The sequence below is a fragment of the Oncorhynchus kisutch genome, linkage group LG18 (assembly GCF_002021735.2).
Source record: "Oncorhynchus kisutch isolate 150728-3 linkage group LG18, Okis_V2, whole genome shotgun sequence".
NCBI classification, from domain to species: Eukaryota; Metazoa; Chordata; class Actinopteri; order Salmoniformes; family Salmonidae; genus Oncorhynchus; species Oncorhynchus kisutch.
This window is the reverse complement of record NC_034191.2, coordinates 36,420,259-36,447,932: the sequence shown is the minus strand read 5'-3', so window position 1 is coordinate 36,447,932 and position 27,674 is coordinate 36,420,259. Positions and strand designations below refer to the sequence as shown.

Sequence of the window (27,674 nt, the reverse complement as noted above, 5' to 3'; positions counted from 1 at the left end):
TATTATCAGGCTGTATAGCTAATTACGCTTGCTCTTACTCAGTACATTTATTAGCTAGCTAGTGATTAGCAGCTAACAAGATTTAAGAACAACTTGCTAAGAAAAATACAAACTAGCTGTTTGCAGATGTAAGGAACATAAGCTAATAGAACACTAGTAGATTTATATTAAGAAGCAAAGTGACAACTGCATCGTTGTCATCAACAGTGCTGCGTTGACCATGCAGACTGAACACAAGTGTCTCGTGGTTGAGGAACATCAAATGCGCTCCTTGAGTGTCAGGGTGGCGTGGCTAGGTCTGTGTGGAAAGCGGAATAGAGAGAGTGGAGAGAGATGACTCAAGTAAGCGAAGTAAACTATAAAAATGGATGTTACACACTGCGTATCACATTTAACAAACCAAACATTAAAACACCGGTATAGAAGGTAAAGTAAAAACCCAGTGGCCCGTGCATCAATACCAGTATATCACAAAAAAACAGTATACCGCCCAGCCCTAGTGATAGTCAGTGAAAAGATCGGCACACTTCGGGTCTGATTTTGAATGGATAATTAACATTTATTGTAAAAGGTTGGTTTGAGGAATATGTACTGCTGTCCGGCCGATTTTTTTTCTATTGTGCATTGAGTGTGCAGATGCGTCTGGGTATCACTGAGATGTGGCCATGATGCTGGATACACCTGTGGAAGAGGGACAGAAACAAAGGAAAATACAGGAGAGAAAACAGGGAGAGGAAGACAGGGGAACAGGAGAAAAAGGGAAAGAGAGAAGAATGTCAACAAAATTGTCTTTCCATGAAAAGTCTTAAATCTACACCGACAGGAGGGCGTGTAAGGAAGAAGTTGAACTTTGAAATTCTAAAAGTGACTACAGACCACTTCACTGGAATACCAGCAAGCAAGACAGAAACTGGGACACAAGACAAGGAAACACTCACTCTCAAAGTCAATCTTCTCCACAATGTTCTTGGGCTTGACACTCTCCTCCTGGTTAAAGATGAAGATCTGCCCTTCCTCATTCTCCGTCCACCCGTACTTGCTCATCCACACCTTCACCTGTGTGTCTGAATGGGGAGCAGGAAGTCAACTGAGCAGGGGGAAGTGGGATATGACTTACAGATAATTAACACTGTAGTCACTGAAAGAATAGGAAATCAATAGGACAACACTCTCCAAAAGATATACATCATAAATCAATGGCCTTTACCAAGGGGGTCACCCAGCATCTCAGCTAGAAGTCGATGCTCAATGTTCTGGTATGTGATTCCAACCACATGGCAGATAACTGTGGAGGGAGCAGCATTTAGAAAGGCTATTATCAAGTTTTTATTGCAATATTATACAGTCAGCAACTAACTTGATTTCCATATGTTCACTCACATTTGCGCACTGAGTCCTCAAAGCCTGTGATGCCATCAATGAATTCCCTGTTCTCCTCCAGGCTGGACTGAGTGACAGACAAAAGAATGAGTACCATACAATCATACCATTTGGAGTACTGGATGTCACACTTCATAATAAAGTCATGGTAGGGGTTGTCTATTGGTACAGCCGTCAATCTCCAGTTAGAGCCACAATGTACAGTCATGTTTAACCTCAATGTTCTGTTTGGAACCATTCCTTCATATTAGAATACGATCCCCAAAATTCTCTGACAATGACTGGAAAGTTGAGTGAAATGAGCAGGGCAAAAAGCAGGCGAAATAAAGAGACAGACCAAGATATGTATTGTGTACATACCCAGAAGGACTGGAAATGGCAGGTCTCCAGGAGGTTCCCCAGGTACAGGATCTGCCTTATGGGGCGCTCCTCCTGCTGCTTTACTGTAGTCAAGGAAAGGCACCACACACACAGCAAACAACTGGCAACATAGACAGTAACGTCCACACCAATACCACTCATTAAGGTTTACCGCCCAGGACTAAATGATTGTCAATGTTGTTGTTGACAGGGAGTACAGAAATGGACAAACTGCACTAGTTGCAGGGTTTATACTAGATTATACAGAGCACCGAAAGGATACGTGTGTCTGGTCAATCATGCACTTGCACAGAGTAAAGTCTGTGTGTGGTAGGTTGGTCAGGGCCTTGAGCAGAATTTGCGACGTCACTGTGACCTGGAAGTAAGCAGGGTTGAACTGGTACCTATAGGAACAAAAACAGCATCTCTGTTATTGATATAGCCATGAGTGGTGTTCTGCTAGGCCAAGAATGTACACCTTAAGGTCCAAGTACCTTATGTTATTTTCAGAGGTAGACTGGCTCTGTCAGCCAAACAGCCAGATACTCCATATAAATGTGAATCATTTCTCAATTTTGCGATACGGTTCTAAAAACTTAAAGCTCTTTACCTTCATATCACATCAAAATAATTTCACAAATGCTGAATATAAACTTACTGTACACAGTTTTAACAGTCTTTATCACAGTTGCAGCTGACAGCATTTTTCATTGACAACACGTTTCTGGCGGCCTTCTTCAGTTACATACAGGTGTTTGGAGCATGCTAGATAGTAGGGATGTGCATCCCTCCCTTACAAGCACGATTCAATACGCATCTAGAGACATGGGCTCCGATACAGGTACGATACTATTAGTTTGAAACGATTTGGTGCGTTTTGATGCAACGCACAAGCAATTGTTGCATGAACACATTAATTTTCCATTCTAAATCAATATCTGATACTGATCGAGCTCAGGAGCTAGATCGGTCTGAGTTGACTTCTCTGAGCTGCCCTGTGTGTTTGTGTGAATGATGTAGTATGTGCTGAGCCATATGGCAGACTGAGCATCTACCACTGTTCATGTAAAAATGACCAAATGCACTGACTGTTTAAATATTTTGTACGGTGAACCTGGCAATCGGAAAGCGCCTATCAGCAGTTGTGCTGATGTGCGATCAGTTGTGTCCACCCGGTAGCCCACACAGCTCCACTGATAAAAAATATATTTCCACAACACATTTGGGAACAATGACCAGCAAATGACATTGGTTGTCATTTAATATCGTAAAAGCCATTTTACAAACATCTGAACGCTGAAGGTGACTTGCAGATGTAGCCGGTTCTCTTTTGGCATTGTGGAAACACTAACAGTGTTAATGTTCAGATTGCCGGGTTGATAACAAAACTTGCCCATACAGAAGAAGCCTTCATCCAATTACTTATGTGTAATGGAATTGAGATTCATGATCAAGGGCTGCTTGCCACCCAGCAGACAAATCGAACTACATATGTTAACCATTTTGTGCTAGCCTAACAAATGTGATAGTAGTCAGACAGTCAGAGGTAGGGTGACTCACAATTTGAGGATAGCCAAATTGGCCTCTAGGTCGTATGCATTCTCTTTAACTTGTGTTTCCACGTAGCGTTCCAATGTTGCAAGGTTCTCTGGGTTGTATCTGTAAGAGATCATAAACGATGTAACATTAAGGGCCTGTGTTCAACAGATAGCCGACACAGCTAACAAACTACAACAAGTTGAGCAAAAATATGCATAAGGTCAATCAAGCTACAACCAACCAACTGTCAAATGATGTTGTGTTAGGTAAATACCGTTAGCTTAACGTTACAGTTTACCGGTAAAAGCCTGTGTACCTAAATAGCTAACGTTAGCTTACAAGTAGCATTGGGTAAAACAAAGATCTGTGACACAAACACGTCGTTAGATGTTGGATATGTCTAATAAATGACCCCCAACAGCTAACTGTAACTTTCTATCTAATGTCAAACAATCAAATGTAGCTAGCATTACGTAGTAGCAGCAAGCAAACTGAATGGGCTAGCCAAGCTAGTATTTGTCAAACAAGTCTGCATACCTATCAATTCCTCGTAAGAGCTTTCCCACGTTGGCTCTCATCTGCTCGAATGAAGACGCCATTTGATCCAAACTCGTATTGCGGTCTTTTTGGTGCTAAATTTGAAGAAATCTGCACGTGGACCGAGAAGTGGAAAAGCGAGTGAGTGGAGCGTAAATGTCTTGGAACGGAAAGGGCTGTGGTGACTTGACGTAAACAGGAAGTTAGTTTACTGACGGACCACTAGTTAAAAACTGCAGAACATGTCGCTGAAAATGCATTGGAGACAGCATATGATCAACAAATCAGTATGTTTCATTTGTGAACATATAGACGAATGGCCAAATATATGCACTATAATTATCATTGACGAGCGTTTCGAATGACGTGAATGCACCGAGGAGCCTGAATGTGATGGTTTTACTACCACTAAACTGAAACCAATTTGGTTCCTGGTTCCTACCCAAACAAAATGACTGCTGCATGGTAAATTTACTGCCTCCTATTGTTGTGATGGAGTATGAACTATTAAGATAAATATATTGGTTGCTGTAAAAACAGTATATTTAGTATTGCTCTCACATTGTAATATGTTCTATAGTTACAGTGTTGTGCTAATTAGCAAATCAACATTAATTTGTTTATTTTATCTGAGAACACATTCTCATTTACAGGGGAACAGTTACAGGATGAATGAGCCAATTGTAAACTGGGGATGATTAGGTGATGGTATGAGGGTCAGGTTAGGAATTTAACCGGGACACCAGGGTTAACACCCCTACTCTTTCGATAAGTGCCATGGGATCTTTAGTGACCACAGAGAGTCAGGACACCCATTTAACATCCCATCCAAAATACAGCACCCTACACAGGGTAATGGCCCCAATCACTGCCCCAGGGTATTGGGATTTTTTTTTTTTTTGAGCAGTGGAAAGGGTGCCTCCTACTGGCCCCCTAACACCACTTCCAGCAGCAGCTGGTTTCCCATCCAGGACCAAACCTGCTTAGCTTCAGAAGCAAAGCATCAGTGGGATGCAGGGTGGTAAACTGCTGTTGGGATCATCAGCTAGATCCAGCAGGGGACAGATTTTTTCTTGATGGGATGCTCAGGGGGCCGGTACAGCATTACAAATTATTTGTAGACTGCAATTTGACTGCAAGAATCCCAAACATATATAATATTTGACTAAAACATAATCATTTCAATCCTTGCTTACATTTGTATACAATCACTTATAGTATCTCTATTATGCGTGGGAATACTTGGGAAAAGATTTCCAAAAAGTAAATAATTTGGAGGTGATTTCCTGATGTTTTTACAGTATTTTCTGTCCAACAATGAACATTTGAAAAAATACAAATGTGTATTTATTTTTGCTCAGAAAACCATTGGTTTCCAGGTGGGGAACACTGTGCTAGTGCATGTGGTATGTGATATAGCCTGTGCCTAATGCAACAGTGATCTATTTTTCAGTGGTGATGTGTGGTTTCTAGGAGACTGCACAAGTGCAAGACATTACTTCCTTTTATGGCCAAACCTTTAAATGACAAAGGCATCGACTTATCTCTCTGCCTTATCTCTCTGCCTTGAAACTCCATTATAAAGTGACATTTCTATTATCAGTTAGTGCACACTGTCATATGCATATCACAACTAACGCCAAATAGTCTCATTTCAAACTTGATCATCAGCCGTACTATCCCATAGGCCTTAATTGCCCTTTCGTTATTTTAATGGAGGTTATCTGTGGTTGCTGGCTATATGCATATGGCAAACACCAGTGGGTGTTTGTGTGCTATGGCCTTTGACAGACACACTTTGGGCTTTCTTGTATGCTCAGAAACGCACACACACTTTCACACTCATCATCATACGCTGCTGTTACTCTGTTCTTTATTTTACTCATATTATGATCTATCCTGATGCCTAGTCACTTTACCCTGCCTTTGTGTACATATCTACCTCAAATACCCTGCACAGTGATCTGTTACTGGTACTTCCTGTATATAGCTCCACAGTGATCTGGTACTGGTACTTCCTGTATATAGCTCCACAGTGATCTGGTACTGGTACTTCCTGTATATAGCTCCACAGTGATCTGGTACTGGTACTTCCTGTATATAGCTCCACAGTGATCTGGTACTGATACTTCCTGTATATAGCTCCATTCTTGTGTATTTGATTCCTCTTGTGTTAATTATTATGATTTTTAACTCTGCATAGTTGGGGAGGGCTCGTAAGCATTTCACGGTCAAGTCTACACCCGTTGTATTTGGCGCATGTGACAACATTTGATTTGACAATATTATGCGATATAGCCTGCTGTCATTCTAACAACAGTATATGCATATTATTGTACAATGTTTTTAGTGCTCTCAGCAGGTCCAGAAAAGGTTTTCTCTCTTTTGATTTCTTACTAATTTCTTATCACCAATACTGGAGCAATGTGATGCCTTTGACTTATGTCCTTTGGTAGTCAGAGAATTCAATCAATTAAGTATGCGTCAGAATGTTTTTTTCAAGTTTCCTCATTGGAAGTAATATTTTAGATAATGAACGCTACCACTCTGAAGCATGGCAAATAATGGTTTAATGTTTAACACTGTTTTTGTTTCTCATGTGTATCGACATGCTACTGTTGCTCTACAGGAAGTCAGGCCATTATAAATGGCTCCAAACGAGAGCAGTGTTGCAGATTTGTAGCTCACACCTCTGCAGACTTGCCCAAGTAACAAGAAAGAACCCACACAGAAAACCGAGTAGCGCAGCTGCACGCACGCACGCACACACACACACACACACAAATAATGTAAAAAAGCCAATGGTGAAACTAAGTCTCATTCCCCCTCTCTCTCTCTGTCTCTCTCTCTCTTTCTCTCTTTCATACACTCATACCTTCACAGACATACACCCAACAGGAAATAAAACCAGAGTAAATGTAAATGAGCTTCACTGAGCATGCAACAGAGAGAGAAGAAAGAGACCAGAGGGAGGGGGGTTTAACTGGTGAGTGAAGAAGGAAGGTGAGAGAGAGTGTGGTGTGGTGTTTGTTCGCCTCAGCAGGAACAGCAGTCAGTGGAGGGAGTTTGCGTCTGTGTGTGTGTTTGTGCCATGCCCCAGGAGTAATGGACTCCCAGAACCGGGCTGCACTGGACATCTCCACCCGGAATCCCCAGGAGGACTTTGAGATTCTGCTCCGGGTCGGTGGAGGCACCTATGGCGAAGTTTACAAGGTCAGAGATTAAAACAACTCACAGCCAGGACATTTTCAGAGAGTTTTATGCTACCTTGTTGTTGTGCTTTTAACTTTTTCTGTCATGCTTCTAATGGTGGCCTGTGTTTCGAATGTCAATAGTCTGATTAACAGTAACATTTTCCATTTAAGATTGTATTTGTGGGGGCTAATGGTTTGATTTCATGTCGGCCTAAATCATGTCTCAAGTAAATGAACCTTGTTGGATTATTTCATTCACATTCTCAGGGAATTTAGACTTCATTTTTTTGTAATTCCTGTTTAACTTTTTTCATATACAGGTTCCTTTGTCTCTTCATCTTTCACTTATGGTTAATGAATATGGCCCTTTTTGTATTACCTAAAAGTGTATTACATTAAAGCACACTTGAATCACTCTTGCTTTATCTCAGTTCTGTTTCCTCAAATAGTGAAAGATTGGCTCATAGCTCACCAGGGAAAAGAGGTTGATCTGTTGTCTTTCTTCAGGTAACTAAGTCCTATACTCTTACCATGAGGTCAGTTGTGTTTACCTCTCACAGCTCAACCCCAGCCAGTTACACTGTGGCTTTGTATGTAGCAATTTTGTTCATGGGCAGAATGTCTTCTCAGTCAGTAACTGTGTTGGAACAAGACAAACTGTCACTGCTCTGGAGAATTCACCGTCCTAAAGACACATTTATTTTGACCACATTAGATACACAATGTGTTAACCTTCCAAACTGTATCCTGCAGTAACACTTGTTTTCTACAAGTTGCAAGGACACATTCTATTTCTTGAGTAAGTCATATTGTCGCCGGTCACAGAACTTTGCCGAAATGCAGTGTGCTTTGCACCTGTTTGAACACCACATGATGAGTGTGCTATTCAGCACCAGCCATGATCATTTCATTCAGTTGCTACGTGCCTTCTCTGTGCTGGACGCTAATGCTACAGTATAGGAACATTTGGTGCAAATTGTGTATCTTATGTGGAATGTATACCCCTTTCCAGGATCCTGATACACTCTACAATGTCAATAATGGTATTGTAGAAAAATGACAAAGATTTTACAATATCATGAGTGGCCTTACTGAACGAGCATAGGCAGAGTATGCCAGCTGCTGTGTTCAGGAGCTGGCCCACTGTACATCTGACTGATGCAAAGTCTGAGGGATATGGAGCTCACTTCCTCTCCAGAGAGAAACGGAGGCCATAGATAGATTCTGCTCTATTTTCACAGTACTTTGCATTTTTTCAACAACTTATGGTAGCAATGTCTGCAAACAGTTTTTTTTCTGCAAAGTGAATAAATACACATTCAAAGCACTGAAGCCACAAGGGCTTTCACAATAATACACTCACCCACAGGCACATACACGCAAGCCGACACACATACACACACATAGACACACACACACACTTATCCACTCTCTAAGGCCTATGTGTTGATTCAACAAGCAGACAGAACACTGATGGAGACCTGCAGATGCGGCACTTTGCTTACCCACAGTGTCAAGGAAACAGGCCAGCCTTGAGTGAGCATTTTTGTATTTTTTTTAAATTGTACCTTTATTTAACTAGCATGTAGGGAAGAGGAAGAACACGTTTGGTTTGCATGCTGTCTACGTTAAGTGTCTGGAGGGGCTGAGATGGGGGCGGTCAAGGAAACAAAAATAAACACCAGAAAAATACCTGGACTTCTGCCAATGTTTGTCAATGTCTCATATGTTCATTATCGTGGCAAGTTGTTCTTGCTGGGCTACAACATGAAGCTCAGTAATTGAAAGAGCTGTGGGGTTTTATGCGTTTGTAACTTTGTACTTCTGCTTCGGCACACTGTTCTATGAAAGCAGAATACATTTTTGGGTACACATTTAGCGAAGACTCTTTTTTTCAACTTCAACTCCTATCCTCTATCTAGGTTAAATCCATTTGAATTCAATCACTTTTTAATAGCACCCCTTTTGATTTGAACTAAACCTTCCATACATGCAGTATTTGCCCATTGTAGAAGTCGTCATAAAAGTGACTTTTTGGACCTGAATGCCAAAACATTCTAGAATAAAGGTGCTCAAAGTTGACCTATTTTGTATACCCCACCATACCATGAGACAGTGATCACTGGAAAAGATAAACAGTTGAGATTTATTTAATTTAAAAGCTTATGAAAAGGTTTGTCAAACGGTTTTGTAATTCCTTGAAAAAAACCCGTTTTTATAACAATTTAATATTTTGATAACCTTAAATGTAAATGATCTAAAAACATGTAAATCTTTTTTTTCTTCTTCTCATATTTGCATATGTTGTAGCTTAGACCCTGTTTAACATCATCTGAGGTGTTTGTGTTGTGCCCGCCATCAGTTGAGGCACAACATGCTCATGAATACAGGGTAGGTGTCAAGTTTTGGCTGATAAATGTACTAAAATGGGAATAAAATAGAAATGTCTACTTTCAAATGGTTCACAAAGATGGTTGGAGGTCCACACATCATAGAATACCGTTTTTTAAAATTATATATACTTACGTCAATCCTCCATAGGAAAGTATTGAAATCCTAGAAATATAGATGATAGAATAGACATTTAAGTTGATATTCGACCATGGGTGGACCAGCGGCCATCTTTGTGGTAGTAATTAGAAGTAGAAATGTAAATTCTATTTAAATGTCAATGGTGTACCAGCTAAATTGCAGTGGTCTGAAGGGGTAGGTCCATTCTATGAAGAAAAAAAAATCAATGATTGAAATGATGCCCACCCTGTATTCAAGAGCATGTTGTTTCTCAACCGATGGTGGGATCAACAACAAAAAAACTCTGATTATGTATGGTAGGGTTTTAGCTACTACATATGGAAATATGAAACAAATCTGAGTTCATGTGTTTTTCAATAATTTACACTAAATGAAAATTTATGTCATAATCTTCATTTAAAAAATATTTTCCAAGAAGTTCTAAAATAGTTTGACAACCTTGTTAGTAAGCTTTAAAATGACATCAAATTCCACCATTTATCTTTTCCAGTGATGAAGACATGGATGACTCATAGTATGGTGGGGTATGCCAAATTTGAGCACCTCTATCTCCTGAATGTTTTGGAATTCAGGTCCAAAAAGTATCTTTCTGATCACTTCTTCCATGGGCAAACATGTATGGATACTTTCAAAAAGTGGTTCAATTCAAATGGATTTACCCTCTATGGAAGTAGACTTGTTTTGTTTGTAAGCGGGGATCCTACTGATGTGACATTCAGAAGAACTACTTACACAATCTCAAGTTCTCGATGCAATAGAATTTATCCCGCAGGCTCAAATGCATTGACTCGTCATGTACCAAACTAAAAAGGACAGGATAAGGTTGAGTTTCCAATAAAATGCACTGACATGCTGTGCCAGGTGCAATCTTTGACAACAGGCCAGAAAGTGGAAATAAAGAAGTGAGAGAGTCATTGGTATTTATAGTATCTACACTTCACAAGAAATAGTGTGTGTGTGGGTGTGTCTGTGTGTGTGTGGACTTGTGTGGACGTGTTTAACTAGACTTGTAGAAGTCCCCACAAGAATAGTAAACAAAAAAAATTGAACCAACTGGGGACATTTTGTTGGTCCCCACAAGGTCAAATGCTATTTCTAGGAAGTTGAGGGTTAACGTTAGAATTAGTGTTAGGGTTAGAATTAGGTTTAGGGTTAGGGTTAGTAGCTAGGGTTAGTTTTAGAGTTAGGAGCTAGGGTTAAGTTTTTTGGGTTAGGGTTAGGCTTAAGGTTAATGTTAGGGGTTAATGAAAATCGGATTTTGAATGGGACTGAATTGTATGTCCCCACGAGGTTACACTGTAATGGTAAATGGTGACACGTGACCTTTAAGAGTGTCCCTGTGTTTGAACTTTTTGAACTCATAACATAACTTCCTCCCAGTGGTACTTCACAAAGTAGAACTGTAGATGACCTCTTACTTTTTGTTTGGCTGAATTTTTTCTCCCTTACTCTTTCCCAAAGTTTCCCCAGTTAAAGAGAAATCACAAATCAGCCTAACCTATACACACACACACACACACACACACACAAACTCCTCCGCCCAAAACATCTTCTGCATTCGCCTATTTTTATAGATTTAATTTGAGGGATCATAAGTCACTCATCGTTATCGACTGCTGTGCTTCTTAAGACATTTATCCTCTATGAGTATAAGAGCTGGTGAGTGTCTGCATCTGTGTGGTGTCAATCTGTCAATAATGTCAGTGATGTCACCATGGAAACGGCCTGACTTCGATCACAATGTTTCCAGTGGTCTGTGAGAGGATCACTGTTTGTTTTGTGGCTTTCCTTCAGTGACCATCTCTCTCCACTCAACCCAGCCCCCCGCCAGCTAACCCCGCCCTATTGTCTGCCTACTTTCCACTGTGCACACCCAGGGGCTTCAGTTGAAGTCGGAAGTTTACAAACACTTAGGTTGGAGTCATTAAAACTTGTTTTTCAACCACTCCACAAATTTCTATAGTTTGTTAATAAAGTATAGTTTTGGCAACTCGTTTAGGACATCTACCTTTTGCATGACACAAGTCATTTTTCAAACAATTGTTTACAGACAGATTATTTTACTTATAATTCACTGTATCACAATTCCAGTGGGTCAGAATTTTACATACACTAAGTTGACTGTGCCTTTTAAACAGCTTGGAAAAATCCAGAGAATTATGTCATGGCTTCAGAAGCTTCTGATAGGCTAATTGACATAATTTGAGTCAATTGGAGGTGTACCTGTGGATGTATTTCAAGGCCTACCTTCAAACTCAGTGCCTCTTTGCTTGACCTAAATGGGAAAATCAAAAGAAATCAGCCAAGACCTCAGAAAAAAACTGTAGACCTCCACAAGTCTGGTTCATCCTTGTGATCAATTTCCAAATCGCCTGAAGGTACCACGTTCATCTGTACAAACAATAGTACGCAAGGATAAACACCATGGGACCACGCAGCCATCATACCGCTCAGGAAGGAGACGCGTTCTGTCTCCTAGAGATGAACGTACTTTGGTGTGAAAAGTGCAAATCAATCCCAGAACAACAACAAAGGATCTTGTGAAGATGCTGGAGGAAACGTATCTATATCCACAGGAAAACGAGTCCTATATCGACATAACCTAAAAGGCTGCTCAGCAAGGAAGAAGCCCCTGCTCCAAAACCACCATAAAAAAGCCAGACTATGGTTTGCAACTGCACATGGGGACAAAGATCGTACTTTTTTGCAGAAATGTCCTCTGGTCTGATGAAACCAAAATAGAACTGTTTGGCCATAATGACCATCGTTATGTTTGGAGGAAAAAGGGGGAGGCTTGCAAGCCAAAGAACACCATCCCAACCGTGAAGCACGGGGGTGGCAACATCATGTTGAGGGGGTGCTTTGCTGCAGAAGGGACTGATGCACTTCACAAAATAGATGGCATCATGAGGTGGGAAAATCATGTGGATATATTGAAGCAACATCTCAAGACATCAGTCAGGAAGTTAAAGCTTAGTAGCAAATGGGTCTTCCCATTTGTTGTGGCAAAAATGGCTTAAGGACAACAAAGTCAAGGTATTGGAGTGGCAATCACAAAGCCCTGACCTCAATCCTATAGAACATTTGTGGGCAGAACAGAAAAAGTGTGTGCGAGCAAGGAGGCCTACAAACCTGACTCAGTTACACCAGCTCTGTCAGGAGGAATGGGTCAAAATTCAGCAAACTTATTGTGGGAAGCTTGTTGAAGGTTACCCGAAACGTTTGACCCAAGTTAAACAATTTAAAGGCAATGCTCCCAAATACTAATTGAGTGTATGTAAACTTCTGACCCACTGAGAATGTGATGAAATAAATAAAAGCTGTGGTGATCCTAACTGACCTAAGACAGGGCATTTTTACTATGATTAAATGTCAGTAATTATGAAAAAATGAGTTTAAATGTATTTGGCTAAGGTGTATGGAAACTTCTGACTTCAACTGTATGTTTAGTGTTGTTGTGTCAACCAACAAACAGGGTCTCTCATTGGTGTTCTCTAGTGTATGTCGGGTGTGTGATTGGGCAATGCTGAAGTAAATAGGACAGTCTGGACTGTCCTGTTAGGTGTTTCCTCACAGCGGACCACAGATCTTTTTAGCACAGTAAACAAAACAGTGAACGCCACAGAAAAGCTACACCATATCAACTCTCAACAGATAATGAACACAGTTTTTCAATGGAAAGTAATTGTCGCATAAACTCATAGACACAACATGATCTGTCCTGAGGTCAGTGAATCAGGTTATACTCCCCTTCCATAACAAGTCCACTGACTGATGCAGCTGTCTGTTACTCAGGCTCGGAACAAGCAGAACGGGGAGCTGGCGGCCATCAAGGTCATCAAGATGGAGCCAGGTAAAATACCCCCCCTCTATTACTACAGATACTGGAGACCACACATGGGCTCAAATCAATTGTTTATATATACACTAGATGACTCATAGGGGGCGCTGTGTTGAAGCCACCATGCCTCCATCTTGGTACTCCTCCACCATTGTAAAAAATGTTTTGGAATCTATAGAAATGCATTTATTAATGTCTATATTCATTTTACCATATGTATTCTATTACAGACACCTTAATGCATACTTTAAATTATATTATGTGAGCTAAACATACAAATAAAAAAATATCTATACATATTTTTTATCCTTAAAGTATGATTTTTTGAGATTACTAATGTTACTGTCCGCACTACAACAACAGAAAAAAACTTAAATACATGTAATTTTGTCCTTGAAACATTTAATTGAAATAGTGTAGAATTCCATTCATTCCTATGGAGGACAGCACCTACTGGGGAGTGCCAAGATGGCCGCCGGTGGCTTCGAAGCCTCTCAATGGCCAATACATAGCATCAGCAATCCAGGGTTTATATACATCATTGGTTCAAATACTATTTCATATCTTTCAAATACTTGGAGCGTTTGCTTTAACCTGTCTGGAGTACCAGGTGGGTGGAGTTTGGTCATTCTAGACATTTATATTGGTTCCATTACAACAGGCAAGCTTAATTGAGCACAAATATAGTATTTGAAATGATTTCAAGTAGTATTTGAATCCATGTCTGAAAGAAACAAACCGTTCAATCCACATTGGTATCAGATTTCCGAGGTAATGCCGTTGTCAAATGTTACCGTTCCACAAAAAGAATTGGTTACAAACCAAGATGATGTTGTGGTGCTATATTGTGAAATCATCTGGCATCCATATACATTGCAGTGTGGAACATGATATAAAATGATATGACATTTTCCCACACAGAGGAGGACTTCTCAGTAATCCAGCAGGAGATCGTCATAGTGAAGAGCTGCAAGCACCGCAACATTGTGGCCTACTATGGCAGCTATATACGGTGAGTGGGCACTGAGCAGGCCCTGCCACACACAGCCACATATCATACTCTAGTTGGAATGGGATGATACAGACTAACTGGGAATATTATCAGTTGTGATCATGATAAAGTTACTGGGAGTATAAACATTTAATATGACAGATGCGTGTGTGTGTGACATGCGTGTGTGTTTCCAGGGCCAACACGCTGTCGATCTGCATGGAGTTCTGTGGAGGAGGCTCTCTCCAGGATGTCTACCATGGTGTGTGTGTGTGTCAGCTTAGGTTGATTTGTGATGTATTAACTGAGAAAACTCTGAGGAGGAAGGTGAAATTGTTAGACTAACAGAAGGTGAGAGGTGATCTACAGCATGTGTGGATGAAAGAGACATAAAGCTGTTTAATCAGGCTTTGACTACAGATCAGTCTCACAACCAGCAGGATTGACTCTGTGAAGTACCTCTGGCAGGAAGTTTTGTCACGTTAGGACGTGCACAAAGTTCAAACACAGCAACACTCTTAAAGGTCACCTACACTCTTGTAAAAAAAAAAGGTGCTATCTATAACCTAAAAGGGTTCTTCAGCTGTCCCCGTAGGAGGACCTATGGAAGACTATTTTGGGCTCCATGTAGAACCCTTTCTACAGAGAGTTCTACATGGAACCAAAAAGGGTTATCCTATGAGGACAGCCGAAGATCCCTTTTGGAACACTTTTTTTCTAAGAGTGTATCACCATTTACCATTACGCTGAAAAAAAAACTCCGCCCAAAACATCTTCTGCATTCGCCGATTTTCATAGATTTAATTTGAGTGATCATAAGTTACTCATCATTATCGACTGCTGTGCTTCTTATGACATTTGTCACATTGTCCTCCAGAGTAAAAATTGTCCTCCAGAGTAATGTGTGTGGGGGTGAACTGGAGCAGATTACGATCTACAACTGTAACAGAGTTTATAAAACAGTGTCCTACTTCACACCATCTTTTCTCTCCCTCTAGTGACCGGACCTCTCTCTGAGCTTCAGATTGCATTTGTCTGCAGGGAGATGTTGCAGGTTAGACCACTATTATCACACATTACAATATAGCATGGATAACATGTCACTTGGCTGTTTTAGGTAATAGTTTTGATATCTCCAGCTTTGATATCAACACGTAACAGTGTACTAACTGTCTACCTGCAGGGTCTGGATTACTTACATGGCCAGAAGAAGATTCACAGAGACATAAAGGTGAAATGACCAGGTTTGACTCCCTAATCTGCTGGGATGAGTCATGCCTCTATAACGGTTATGAATGGCCCATAGGGGCAGGAGCCTATCTCCTGTTTCAGTAGCATGAGTCATGCCTCTATAACGGTTATGAATGGCCCATGGGGGCAGGAGCCTATCTCCTGTTTCAGTAGCATGAGTCATGCCTCTATAACGGTTATGAATGGCCCATGGGGGCAGGAGCCTATCTCCTGTTTCAGTAGCATGAGTCATGCCTCTATAACGGTTATGAATGGCCCATGGGGGCAGGAGCCTATCTCCTGTTTCAGTAGCATGAGTCATGCCTCTATAACGGTTATGAATGGCCCATGGGGGCAGGAGCCTATCTCCTGTTTCAGTAGCATGAGTCAACTTGATGTACTAGTACACCTCCTAGACAGGGCGCTAGTCTGTCGCTAAGAGCCGTTCTGGCTGAGACAAGGCTTGCTTTAAGTTATGATGCAATGTTTGTTGTGTTTTCATGCTGTCCAGACAGCATATACTGTACACATTGCTCTGTCGTGATGGCTTTTGTCTCTTCTTCCTGTTGTCCAGGGTGCCAACATCCTCCTGAATGACCTTGGAGAGGTGAAGCTAGGTGTGTGACTGTGAAGCCCTAGTACACTCATCAGGAAGTAAATAATGACACCGAAATCATACATTTTCTGTCCTCACATTAAACAAGTGATGCATTTATCTGGCTGTTTAGCGGACTTTGGGATTTCGGCACAGATCACGGCTACTCTGGCACGGCGGATGTCCTTCATCGGGACTCCTTACTGGTGAGGTTGAAGGTCAAATGAGTCCCCTCCCTTTGACTCTTCTTGAGGTTGTATCTGATGTCACATGTTCTTGATGTTGATGGTAGCGGTTGCGGTTGCCCGTGTCTTCCAGGATGGCGCCAGAGGTGGCTGCCGTGGCGATAAAGGGGGGTTACAACGAGCTGTGTGACGTGTGGTCTGTAGGAATCACTGCTATCGAGCTGGCTGAGCTGCAGCCCCCATTGTTCGATGTGCACCCACTAAGGTAAGGTAATCACAAACACACACACAAATCATTCCTCTCACACACACACACACACAACATTCTTTCTTACATTCACACTCCCCGCAGAAAGAATCAAGACGTTCCTCTTTCTACACCCCCTTATGTTCCAGTTGTATGTACATTCATGCCTGACCTTTATGCACATGCCGTTTACCCACTTTTTTACATTTCATTTCACCTTTATTTATACAAATAAGTCAATTAAGAACTCATTCTTAGTTACAATGTCGACCTGTGATGACACACACCCACAAAAACAGACAGGCAGACAGACACACAAACCTCACATCAAAGTCTTGTCTTTTCTCAGGGTGCTGTTCCTCATGTCCAAAAGTGGCTACCAACCTCCTAAACTAAAGGAAAAGGCCAAATGGTATGCAGTAAAACCATTACTATCCACCTGGGCTGTGGCAATGATACCTGCATTCTTTAATTCCGTCAATTAATCTACAGTCTGTAATATGCAGTTGGTTAAAACAACAGTATTTCTTCCACCACTTTCATGTTAGGTCCTCGATTTTCTATAACTTTGTCAAGGCAATGCTGATCAGGAACACTAAGAAGAGACCCAGTGCCTCAAAGATGCTGACAGTGAGTAAACCTCAAGAAACACAGAGAATGTCTCTCTTCTCTGCTCGATCTCACTCACTCACCCACTGGTTCTCTTTCTCCTTCCCTCACTTTTCTTCAAATGCAGTAGCTACAATAGTGAAAGTGGGCAGTAAGATCACAGGAGTGCAGCAGAGTAGTCTGTCTGACCTGTACAACAGAGAAGGGGTGAGAAAGGAAGAATCCATCCTGTCTGACTGTTCTCACCCCCTACAACATGAGTTCCAGGTCCTACCCTCTGGCTCCCAGTTTAGATCCCCCACTGTTAAGACTAACAGGTCCAAGCACTCCTTCACCCTTATGGCCATTGCCCTTTTCAATACAGGGAAGAGAAGGAGGTAGGCTAGGGATGATGATGATGTTGAGGATGACGACCGTAATATGTTGTTGATCATGGTGGTGTTGACGTCGATTATGTTTTTTTTGTTTTTGCCGGCACGTTGTTGATATATTGTTGACTAGATGATCTGAAAATGCACTGAGCACTTTACTTATTAGGTGACTTTGGCTTGCTATACTTTTGTGCTGCTGCTAATGTCAATCACTAGTAGGCCTATTGTATACACTCAGTATACCAAACATTAAGAATATGGTATTGATATTGAGTTGCACTCCTTTTTGCGCTCAGAACAGCCTCAATTATTTAGGGAAAGGTGTCGAAAGAGTTCCACAGGGATGCTGGCCCATGTTGACTCCAATGCTTCCCACAGTTGTGTGAAGTTGGCTGGATGTCCTTTGGGTGGTGGGCCATTCCTGAAACACACCGGAAACTGTTGAACGTCAAAAACCCAGCAGCGTTGCAGTTCATGCCACAAGGCCTAAAAATCCTTCTTTAACCTGTCTCCTCCCCTTCATCTACACTGATTGAAGTGGATTTAACAATTTACATCAATAAGGGATCATAGCTTTCACTTGGATTCACCTGGTCAGCCTATGTACACTCAGTGTATGTGTCTATTGATGGCTGCCCTATGACTTCATGTACTAGCCCACAAATAAAGTTGAAACTTGGGCTCATCTATTCATCTCTTGTAATCACTGTACGCCTTTTTCTCTCCTTGATATCCCCCCTCTCTCTCTCTCTCTCTCTTTCTCTCCCTATCTCTCTCTGTCTCTCTCTGTTTCTCTCTCTTCCTGCAGCACCTGTTTCTGACCCAGACGTGTCTGAGACAGGATCTGATCTTGGATTTGCTGGAGAAGCTGCGTCACCCTGAGAAACTGAAGCCCTCGCTGCCATCTGAGGAGGAAGACGTGGAGGTCAGAGCATCACACACATACCCTCCACAATCAAACACACACACACACTGTAATATCATATAGTAATATACTTTGTATACACAATACACATGAATGATACATATAAATAAACATGATCACACATTGTAAAAGACATGTAAAATGTAAGAATGCAGTACTCATGGCTTTATGGTGATATCTCCGATAGGTTGTGGTACCCGGCTCCCTGAGAAGGATCTACTCCATTAACAGACACAACCAGGCAGAGAGAACCAACTCTGACATCAGCTGTGAGATAGATATATATATATATATATAATTATTATTTTCCTTTGTGAACCTGTCCAGGAAATGTACTCGGTTGTATAGATGTGCGACTAATCACTGGATTTGTGTGTGTGTGTGTGTGTGTTATCAGTGGAGCAGCTCTACACCAGGAGGCCAGTAAAGACAGCCTCACCAGAAGCAATGGTAAGTGTGTGTGTGTATGAGTGTATATGAGTGTGTGTGGGCAGTGGTGGAAAAAGTACTCAATTGTCATACTTGAGTGAAGATACCTTAATAGAAGGTTACTCAAGTAAAAGGGAAAGTCAGCCAGTAAAATACTACTCGAGTTAAGTAGTACTTTAAAGTATTTTTTTACTTAATACATTGCATAAAAAAACATGAGCTAGCGCACACCCAGAATAATAGTTTGTGTGGAGGTGCTGACTAACGGCGAATAAACTATAAACTATCAAATTAAAGGAATGTATTATACATGGAGTGTGTGACTTTCTTTCTTTTGATTGTTTATACTTAAGACTTTACACCACTGTACCTGTGGTGTATCCATGCCTGTGTACCATTGTGCTTCCTAGTGTGGATACAAATGTAGGCCTGCGTATCTTATTGATCAGAGTCTTCTGTCATTGTCTTTCTGTACTTCAGGTACGGTCTACAGTGCAGTGGCACACACTGGGATCCACTGGCAGCGACAAGAGCCTAATTAGGTATGGTGATTACTGCTCAGCAAACCAATAACACACTGACTGATGTCTCCATCATCTCCAAGTCTTCCACTTACAGGACAAATTATCCTATGGGTAATGAGAAGACCACTATTGACTACCGATCTTATCTGGCACAGTGTTGATCTCCTTCCCTTTCTCTCTTCCCCATAGAGACCAATGCATGGACTCAGATGATGACTATGATGACGTGGACATGTAATCACAACGCACACTTGACTATTCATTCATTAGTTTATTGAAATATCTTCAGTTGTACATTTATCTGAGCTGTTTGACAACCCTCTCTCCCTTCTCTCTATCTTCTTTCCACAGTCCAACCGTCTGCACCAGAAGGTAAGCAAGCCTACTGAGAGTTACTTCACCCATTCAGTCTCATCTGTATTTCTGAGCCCATATTCACACAGTCCCAAAGTAGGAGTGCTGATGGATCAGCACCACCTCTCTTAACCATTATGATAAAACTGATCCTAGATTAGCACTCCTACTCTGAGACACTTTAGTGAATACCATTCCGGATGTACACTCTTAGAAAGAAGGGTTCCAAAAGGGTTCTTCGGATAATCCTTTTTGTAAAGGGTTCTAGGTGGAACCAAAAAGGGTTCATCAAAGGGTTCTCCTATGACAAATAACCTTTTTTTTTTGGAGTGTACTGTATTTCTCGGTTGGGATGGAGTGGATGGACTCAACATCATTGTCTTTACCATGGTTAGGTTCTGAACAAATGGAGTAAAAACTCAAAGACAACTAGTACAAAGCTCAAACCAAGTTTATTCACCCACTGGGACAAACAGCTGTCTTATACACATGTCACGCTTCACATATCACTGTTGTTGACAACACACATAACCAAAATGATTCACAATTGTCTCCCTATTTCCGCATAATCTGTCACAGTTCCCCGCCCCAATAGGGCATAAACCAACCTCTCTCCTTATTGCTACTGCTAAGACACACAAATCATGTTCAAACAACGTTTGAATATCTTGGATGGGGCTCTCATCCAGAACTTATAGGCAACCTTTTATCACCATCCACATTCCCACTCACTGACAGTGTTTCATCAGCACAGATATTCTCAGATATCTCCTATTCTCCATGGTATGCATTTCTGTCCTTTGTCCTTCTAGATGGGCTACTTCTCTACAACCTTTCGTACTAGTACACAAGCATGACAATTTATCCATACACACGCACACTCTACGGCCTCACGGCCACCACGGCTGGGACTTTCGTCCCAACTACGGATCTTGCAGGAGAACAACCCCACTAGGGACCTAACCTTACGGAACCTACCCTACACCAAATATTTACGACTGGTCATTACACAATGAGCCTACTGAATAAACTCAGGCTTTCTAGGTCCGTATCCTATAATTGGTTCAGCCTACGACTCTCATCTTCCCAAGATGTCAGAATGAATGGTAAAAGGTATAGGAACTGTGCCTACCTTGTTTTAGGTGCCGGCTCCTGTTTCACTGACTCCGGACTCTCTAGTTCGACTGTAAATCGTGGTGAATCCTGCCGACAACGCCAACTGTTATGTTCTGAACAAACAGAGTAAAAACTCACGGACAACTAGTAAAAAACTCAAAGCAAGTTTATTCACCCACTGGGTCAAACAGCTGCAAAGACATGATTACACAAGCACATATATTTATACCCCCCTACTAGGAGTCAACTCCTTGTACATCAAGACAGCCCTCTGTTGCCAGTCAATGTTATGAAATGTAATGTTGCTGGACCCCAGCAAGAGTAACAATGCAGCAGCTAATGGGGATCCTTAATAAATACAAACACAAATGGGACAAAATAGACAGGGTTGGCATAGAATGTTGACAACATGTAAACTATATTTTAGTCTCCAAATGTTTATTGAAAACATAAATACATTTGCACAATGAGCACTTGATGTCTCTCAAATACATCGTTGCAGTTGTTGGTTAGCTAGCTAGCGAATTTTTGCCAACCCTTAGGAAAAAGGATTGTGGTCAGAGTGCAGTGTAACTGCAGTACGCTAAAAAATACTGTGTCCAAAATAACACCGTTTTCTTTTTGCAGTGTAACTGCAGTTACAGTACAGTATAACTGCAGTTCAACTACAGTACACTGCAGTTATTCTGCAATTACTGCGTCCAAAATATCAGTCTACTGCACTTTTATTGCAGTTTCAAAACTGCAAATTTTTTGTTGTACTGGATATTAGCATGGACATGTCATCAGTCAAAACACCTCAAAACAAGACATGGTATCAATAACAAGATACAAAGAGCTGAAATGAGCCGCCAACGATACCCCACATGGCAGCTTCTTGTAATTGTTGCTAGCTAGCTGACCGTTCAGAATGATAACAACGCCCGACTTCTGGACACGTTGATGCGCACATCATTTTCGTGACATTGTCAGCCGACCCGTCTATATAAGAGCTGCATGGGAAAAGAGATCCGAAGATTTGGATGAAAACAACAATCTGAAACACTGAACTATTTCTGTTTCTCCCTGAACAGTGTAACAATCCCACGAGATGACATCCCACCCCCACTCCCTCCTAAGGTAAACAAACACTACATTTTCTATACTATGGCCATTCGTTACCGCTACATATCCCATGTGTCTATGAATATGGTGTTGACATAGCCTACAGCATAAAGTTGATTAAAGCCACAATTCCAGTGCTTCATATTCCTACGCAGTGGTGGAAAAAGTACCCCATTGTCATACTTGAGTAAAAGTAAAGATACCTTAATAGAAAATGACTCAAGTAAAAGTCATCCGTTAAAATACTACTTCAGTAAAAGTCTAAAAGTTAAATATACTTAAGTATCAAACGTAAAAGTATAAATCATTCAAAATTCCTTACAGTAAGCAAACGAGACAGCACCATTTTCATGTTTTTTATTTTTTATTTACGGATAGCCAAGGGCACACTCTAACACTCAGATATAATTTACAAACTAATAATTTGTGTTTAGTGAGTCCGCTAGATCAGAGGCAGTAGAGATGACTAGGGTTGTTCTCTTGATAAGTGTGTGAATTGGACCATTTTCCTGTCCTGCTAAGCATTCAAAATGTAACGAGTACTTTTGGGAGTCAGGTAAAATGTATGGAGTAAAAAGTTTTTTAGGAATGTAGTGAAGTAAAAGTAAAAGTTGGCCAAAATATAAATAGCAAAGTATTGTACAGATACCCCCCAAAAACTACATAAGTAGTACTTTAAAGTATTTTTACTTAAGTACTTTACACCACTGTGCCCACACAGCCCAAAGTTTGTCACAGTTCAGAGGAGATTGTGACAGGAGAGGACGAACGTGGCCAGACACTTCAGTCCCTCTACGCCCCCTCGCCCCTCCTCCGGACCTCTAGTGCCACCCACAGACGCCCCGTCCCCCGTCCGCGCTCCCAGCGAAACGTCAACTCCGGTGAGTGTCAGCTCCACACTCCCTATTTGTTACCTACAGTTACTGTTATAGGATCTTCATTTGATAGCCCTGTTGTCCCTTCTGAATTGTATACTGTACCATATACAGTGAATGACCTTTGACCTATGACATTTACCCTGAAGCACATCTTCTCCATGCTCTCTAATGTACAGTAACAACATGATTGTGTCCCCTGTAGATCCTGTTTCCTTCCCATTACACATAACAGACAGACCAGCGGACCTCCAACCACCTGAGCTGCCCCCCAAGAAAGACAGGAGGAGGAGACAGCCCCCCCAGGTATGGATGGGACCAGGAAGTAAAACAGCATTTCATTCCAATATGCATGTTTAGAGTATGTGTCTGTTTTCTGTTGCAGGATCCAGTTGAATGTGCCAGCCCTGTGCTGAAGAAACCTCCAGTAAGTTTGTCCACCAGTCTCACGAGTATGTCGCTCTACATCTTACGACAGTTACTGTAACTCTGTATTGATGCACTGAGACGTACTCACACCTTTATCTGGAACACTATACACACACTACGAACAATGACAGTGACTCCTGGGCCCATGTTTATAAAGAGTCTCAGACTAGCAGTACTGATCTAGGATATGTTTTGTTTTGTTTATCATAATGATTCTGATGATATGGACACGGGGTAACTGATCCTAGATCAGCTCTCCTACACGGAAACAGTTTATTAATATGGGTCCTGTTCTCCACCTCGTCTCTAGGTGTACTTTAAGAAAGTATTCCATGGCTGTCCGTTGAAAGTGAATTGTTCAACGTCGTGGGACCATCCGACAACCAAAGACCACCACCTGATCCTGGGAGCAGACGAGGGGATCTACACCCTCAACCTGAACAGCTCAGAGGCCACCATGGAGCTGGTGAGAATCTGCTCTAATGTCTTTCTATGTCTACAGTGAGGCTAGATCTGGTCCCATGTTGAACGTGTCCTAAGACCGTGGACCAGAGCTACAGTGAGGCTAGATCTGGTCCCGTGTTGAACGTGTCCTAAGACCGTGGACCAGAGCTACAGTGAGGCTAGATCTGGTCCCGTGTTGAACGTGTCCTAAGACCGTGGACCAGAGCTACAGTGAGGCTAGATCTGGTCCCGTGTTGAACGTGTCCTAAGACCGTGGACCAGAGCTACAGTGAGGCTAGATTTGGTCCCGTGTTGAACGTGTCCTAAGACCGTGGACCAGAGCTACAGTGAGGCTACACGTATTGTTTGAGAGACTAAGCTCATGCTACAGTATGACTGTACAATACAGTAAAATGGATGTTATAGCTGCAGTATTGCATTTTGCTTTGATATTGCTTGTAATCTCTACCTAACTTGAAAACCATTGAAATGTTCTCATTGCCCGAATCTCTCCTGCAGCTCTATCCAGGAAAGTGCAGCTGGGTTTACACCATTAGTAATGTCCTCATGTCAATATCAGGTGAGATCTGCAAGCCATAGACATTCTACAATACTAACATCTGTCAAATAAATAGACTGAAATGTGTGTGTGTGTGTGTTTTCGTCCACAGGTAAGTCATCCCAGCTCCATTCTCACTTACTGAAGGAGCTGTGTGAGCAGGCCCGAAAGGAGCAGCGAATGGTGGCCTTGCCAACCCACAGACTATTGCCTAGGTAACCCTACAACTCATTGCCATACGCTAGTGCTGCGTCTTATTCATCAGTAAACACCGTAGCAAAGCCTTTCCCAACAGAAAAGCCTAACAAGCATTTCTTATTCTTATTTCTTATTAAGTTCAGTAGTAGTCCCACCCCTGTTTCAGCCCATTTCCTTCCGCTTCGTTCCTAGTGGTGGTGTTTGTTCCCTGGTGTTTGTTGTTAATTATAACAATGTCTCCCCCTGTAGTTAGGATTACGTATCAACATACATTTTCTTTCTTATTTGCAGGAAGTTTTCTGTGTCATGTAAGATACCGGACACCAAAGGCTGCAAGACCTGCTCAGTGGGTGAGAAAACAGAAGTTGAGAAGTTCTGTATAGCTTGATAACTAAAGGGTTCAGGCGTTTTGGTCACTGAACTTCAGTTGTAACACGAGTGGGTTTGAAGTCAATGTTGATTTAGATCAATGTGTCTGCTAAATGACTGTTATACTAGAATGCTGAGGTCCTCTTCTGTCCCCCCCCCTTGCTACATGCAGCCAGTAATGTGCAGCAGGGCTGTGTGTTCCTGTGCTGTGCCCTGGAGACCAGTGTGGTGCTCCTGCAGTGGTACGAGCCCATGCATAAGTTCATGCTCATCAAGGTGAGTACACACAGGATCCCACAGCATCCCTTCTCATCATCCTGCTGCCCACTGTCTTCCTGGGTTCTTCAGTAGGACACATCGTAGCAAAACAGTTTGCAAAATATCTTATTGGATAAGTTCAGATAATTGCTCACTGTTTCAAATATTTTTCTCCCTACTAGAGACAACCCTGTAGTCACGTCTACTGTCACAGCTGTCAGACCCTGACTACTTCCCTGACTGTGTATTTGTCCCCTGCAGCACTTTGACTTCCCCCTGCCCAGTCCCCTGCATGTGTTTGAGATGATGGTGGCACCGCAGCAGGAGTACCCTCTAGTGTGTATTGGGGTACACAGGGGTCCCAGTCCTGAGCAGCCCATTCAACTGGACAACATGAACCTCAACTCCAACACCTCTTGGTTCACCAACACTGGCTTAGGTATTATGAACTGAACACATCCCAGAGCATGCTTGTTTCTATGAACATACTGTCCAATGGAATTGTGAGCTTTGTTCTTAGTTTGGACCAATCTTACAGTTGTGTTGTAACTGTGTGTTTGTGTTCCAGAGAGCCGGTGTTCTGACACAGTGCAGGTGAACCAGCTGGACTGTAACACTCTGCTGGTGCTCATTGAGAGTAAGTCATGTTGTTAACATCACCATCCTCAGGAAGAGTAGGCTAGTTACAGACCAAGTCTGTTTTAACCCCTGAATGACGGTGTCTCTATTAATCTATATGAGGAAAATGAAATGTGTAGGAAGGGCTAATGTGTGTGTACCTCTCTCGCCTTTGAATAGATTCAGTACATATTGTGGACCTGGAGGGGGTGCAGAGGAGCCACCAGATAATTCAAGCTGAGACTACTTTCACTTTTGATGTGGAAGCTGTAGGTAAGAAGGGGAGGAGTAGAGGAGCATGGTCATCATGATAAATCATTGTGAGGTTTGATGGGTGTGTGGGGTGGGTATTGGGAGACGGAGGACCTAATGCACATTCTCTCCCTCTGTCTGTCTGAGGGCCTAATGCACATTCTCTCCGTCTGTCCGGTTCAGTGTATTTTGAGAACACTCTGCTGGCTGTGTGGCGTCATGGCTGGCAGAGGAGAGGAGAGGGCCCATACGTACTGCAGGAGATCACAGACCCCAAGAAGACCTTCCGTCTAGTGGGATCAGACCGGTATGTGTGCCTGTATAGTTCCATGGGATACACACTCACACACACAATCAAGTAAATATTGTTTTGATTAACACATTAATAACACCCTGCAGGATAGTTGTCATGGAGACACGGCAGAGTGAGGATAATTCGGGGCTCTGTAACCTGTACATCCTGGAGATTGCAGAGAACTATGTCCCAGTACCTTGAGAACTCTAGCACATGGGACCAATCTCAAGGTAGCACCGCTGTGAACACTCCAAGCAGCAGCCATGGCACTGTGTCCATGCCCAACAACACTGCTGTGCTGCTGGTTTAAAGGAGCACAGACAGAATTCATCCCTCACAATCTCGGAGCAGATGGAGTGCTGTCACTGCCAGCCCACACAGGCAGTGTGCCCAGACACACATGTGCATTCATTCTTCCACAAATACCTATTTATCCTGTAACAGTACTACAGTACTTGACCTCTGCTGCAACCTGGTCTCAGAGTATTTCGTATTATTCTGTATGTGAATCAGAGACACTCCGTTTGGTATGATATGTTATGTTTCGTATGGTATGTATTAATTTATGGATTTCCATCACCCATTTCATATGTTACAAATTACAAATCATATTATATGTTATGAATTTCCAAATGTATAATGTGTTACGAATTTGCGAAAATGTACAATATGTAGCGCATTTGCAAAATGTATGATATGTTACGAATTCTAGCTAGGTGGCGAACATTAGCTAGCTTGCTAACGTTAGCTAGGCTAGGGGTTAGGGTTAAGGTTAAGAGTTAGGTTAAAGGGTTAAGGTTAGGGTTATGGGAAGGGTTAGCTAACGTGCTAAATGGTTGCAAAGTAGCTCAAAAGTAGTAAATTGTTGAAAAGTTGCTAGTTAGCTAAAATGTCAAAGTTGTCTGAGATGATATTTGAAATCACAACCTTTGGGTTGATAGATGTTTGGGTTATAAGCCTACCCATCCACCCCACTTTCGTTTTTGCCTTATGTAACAATCTGTTTTATGTAACCATACCAAACGTAATATGGCATACTAATTTGAGTGTCCCGGAATTAAGTTTACTATATTACGTCTACTCTGAGACCAAACTGTCTTTTTTCATCCTCAGGCTCACAGACACAAAGGGGCTCACAGACACACTTCCCATCACAATCTATTCAAATAAATGGGGAACATTACCCAATAAAGATCTTCCAAGTCTGATTTATTTTTCATAATACTGTAATGTCAACAAGTGGCCAAATGGTTTCACAGTGCATGAAAGTGTTTTTGGAGTGCCATAATGTTTAATTGCCCATACACACTATTC

General features: G+C 41.9%; 2 protein-coding genes across 2 annotated transcripts; one reads left to right on the top strand and one right to left on the bottom strand.

Annotated features, from left to right (window-relative positions):
- Positions 1 to 533: 533 nt before the first annotated feature.
- Positions 534 to 4,203, bottom strand: LOC109909006 (eukaryotic translation initiation factor 3 subunit K). The gene is made up of 8 exons (XM_020507849.2): positions 3,817 to 4,203; positions 3,301 to 3,399; positions 2,024 to 2,144; positions 1,741 to 1,818; positions 1,381 to 1,447; positions 1,208 to 1,285; positions 939 to 1,064; positions 534 to 681 (listed from the first exon to the last, which is right to left on the bottom strand). Exons 1-8 carry the CDS (start codon positions 3,876 to 3,878, stop codon positions 650 to 652), a joined length of 663 nt encoding a protein of 220 aa, XP_020363438.1. The 5' UTR covers positions 3,879 to 4,203; the 3' UTR covers positions 534 to 649.
- A 2,499-nt stretch (positions 4,204 to 6,702) lies between these two features.
- On the top strand, positions 6,703 to 27,556 carry LOC109909005 (mitogen-activated protein kinase kinase kinase kinase 5-like). Its single transcript, XM_020507848.2, has 31 exons — positions 6,703 to 7,029; positions 13,338 to 13,395; positions 14,305 to 14,395; positions 14,572 to 14,636; positions 15,373 to 15,428; positions 15,558 to 15,605; positions 16,179 to 16,221; positions 16,333 to 16,405; positions 16,518 to 16,649; positions 16,981 to 17,043; positions 17,180 to 17,261; positions 18,420 to 18,536; positions 18,724 to 18,805; positions 18,934 to 18,986; positions 19,446 to 19,507; positions 19,679 to 19,723; positions 19,841 to 19,861; positions 22,033 to 22,078; positions 22,785 to 22,944; positions 23,144 to 23,244; positions 23,324 to 23,365; positions 23,678 to 23,833; positions 24,331 to 24,391; positions 24,483 to 24,585; positions 24,860 to 24,918; positions 25,110 to 25,213; positions 25,457 to 25,634; positions 25,764 to 25,832; positions 25,994 to 26,086; positions 26,249 to 26,372; positions 26,465 to 27,556. Exons 1-31 carry the CDS (start codon positions 6,922 to 6,924, stop codon positions 26,559 to 26,561), a joined length of 2,592 nt encoding a protein of 863 aa, XP_020363437.1. The 5' UTR covers positions 6,703 to 6,921; the 3' UTR covers positions 26,562 to 27,556.
- The last annotated feature ends 118 nt before the right edge of the window (positions 27,557 to 27,674 follow it).

Excerpts from the sequence above, each read along its gene's own strand:
- LOC109909006 (XM_020507849.2), bottom strand. The coding sequence starts at position 3,878 with ATGGCGTCTTCATTCGAGCAGATGAGAGCCAACGTGGGAAAGCTCTTA. Across the intron at positions 1,819-2,023 it reads GCATGATTGACCAGACACAC|CAGCAGGAGGAGCGCCCCAT; the intron begins GTATCCTTTCGG and ends ACTACAGTAAAG. Across the intron at positions 1,448-1,740 it reads GCCATTTCCAGTCCTTCTGG|TCCAGCCTGGAGGAGAACAG; the intron begins GTATGTACACAA and ends TCTGTCACTCAG.
- LOC109909005 (XM_020507848.2), top strand. The coding sequence starts at position 6,922 with ATGGACTCCCAGAACCGGGCTGCACTGGACATCTCCACCCGGAATCCC. Across the intron at positions 18,987-19,445 it reads CAGCCTCACCAGAAGCAATG|GTACGGTCTACAGTGCAGTG; the intron begins GTAAGTGTGTGT and ends TCTGTACTTCAG. Across the intron at positions 22,079-22,784 it reads CACCCCCACTCCCTCCTAAG|CCCAAAGTTTGTCACAGTTC; the intron begins GTAAACAAACAC and ends GTGCCCACACAG.